At 65.8% G+C, this 1,169-nt stretch overlaps 1 protein-coding gene across 1 annotated transcript in view; it reads left to right on the top strand.

Annotated features, from left to right (window-relative positions):
• Lrfn3 (leucine rich repeat and fibronectin type III domain containing 3) overlaps positions 1 to 791 on the top strand; it is a 7,223-nt gene extending 6,432 nt beyond the window's left edge. Inside the window, exon 3 of the mRNA XM_055595034.1 lies at positions 165 to 791. Within this exon, the coding sequence (XP_055451009.1) occupies positions 165 to 630 (466 nt within the window). The 3' untranslated portion in view covers positions 631 to 791. The remainder of the gene's footprint in view (positions 1 to 164) is intronic.
• The last annotated feature ends 378 nt before the right edge of the window (positions 792 to 1,169 follow it).

The raw sequence follows: 1,169 nt of genomic DNA, 5'->3' as shown, positions 1-1,169 counted from the left end.
AAGCTGGCTAGGCCCCCTGCACGGACGTGCTAGGCGTTGAGCAAAGTAAGTCAGGGCGCTGGTTAGAAAGAACTGGGGTGAACCCAGGCTGCAGGGACCCTGGCTAGAGGGAGGCATGGGCACCAGGTAGCCGCGGTCCTGACCCCACCTGCTGCCCTCCCCAGGATGATCCCGGCGGACAGTCGCTCGTTCCTGTTGACCGACCTGGCGTCGGGCCGCACCTACGACCTGTGCGTGCTGGCCGTCTACGAGGACAGCGCCACGGGGCTGACGGCCACGCGGCCGGTGGGCTGCGCCCGGTTCTCCACGGAGCCCGCGCTGCGGCCGTGCGCCGCCCCGCACGCGCCCTTCCTGGGCGGCACCATGATCATCGCGCTGGGAGGAGTCATAGTGGCTTCCGTCCTGGTCTTCATCTTCGTGCTGCTTCTGCGCTACAAGGTGCACGGGGGCCAGCCGCCGGGCAAGGCCAAGGCCGCAGCACCCGTCAGCAGCGTCTGCTCCCAGACCAACGGGGCCCTCGGCCCTGCGCCCAGCGCGCCTGCCCCCGAGCCTGCTGCACCCAGAGCCCATACTGTGGTCCAGTTGGACTGCGAGCCCTGGGGGCCCAGCCATGAACCTGCAGGACCCTAGCGCCGGGCCCACCTCCGTGGTTCCTCTGGCCCCTGGACGGCAGGGTCCAGACACCCTTCGGGACCTGGCCTCAGACTCACCAAATTGTTCACGGTTTTTAAAACTCTGATGGGGAGGGTGACGGGGCACCGGGGCACAACAAGAAAGTCCTATTTTTCTAAGCTCGGGCCGTGCCCTTGCCCTTGTCTCTGTCTGTGGGGACCAAGGGGACACTGTGGGGGCTGCGGGTTGGGGAACCTCCTCTGGGGAAACTTCCTGGGGTCCAGCCTGGGGTCCCTGCAGAGCGGTTGAGCAGGGTCATCTAGAGTCATCCATCCAGGCCGCACAGGTTCTGGGGACTGCGCTGTGCTGTGGCTCGCGCTGGAGACTCTCTGCCCCAAGCTCTCGGTCTGGCAGGAAACACGTCTTTAGATGGAAGGTTCCAGGAGGAGGGCAGAGCAGAACCAGGTCGAGTATTACCAGGGTTGCTAGGGACTCCGGCGACGTGGCAAGTGGCATGGCTAGTGGGGGACAGGTATGGCTGGAGGTTGGAGCCAGGG

The sequence above is a fragment of the Psammomys obesus genome, unplaced genomic scaffold, assembly GCF_907164565.1.
Source record: "Psammomys obesus unplaced genomic scaffold, mPsaObe1.curated_primary_1811, whole genome shotgun sequence".
Taxonomy (NCBI): Eukaryota; Metazoa; Chordata; class Mammalia; order Rodentia; family Muridae; genus Psammomys; species Psammomys obesus.
This window is presented reverse-complemented; position numbering and strand designations above follow the sequence as displayed.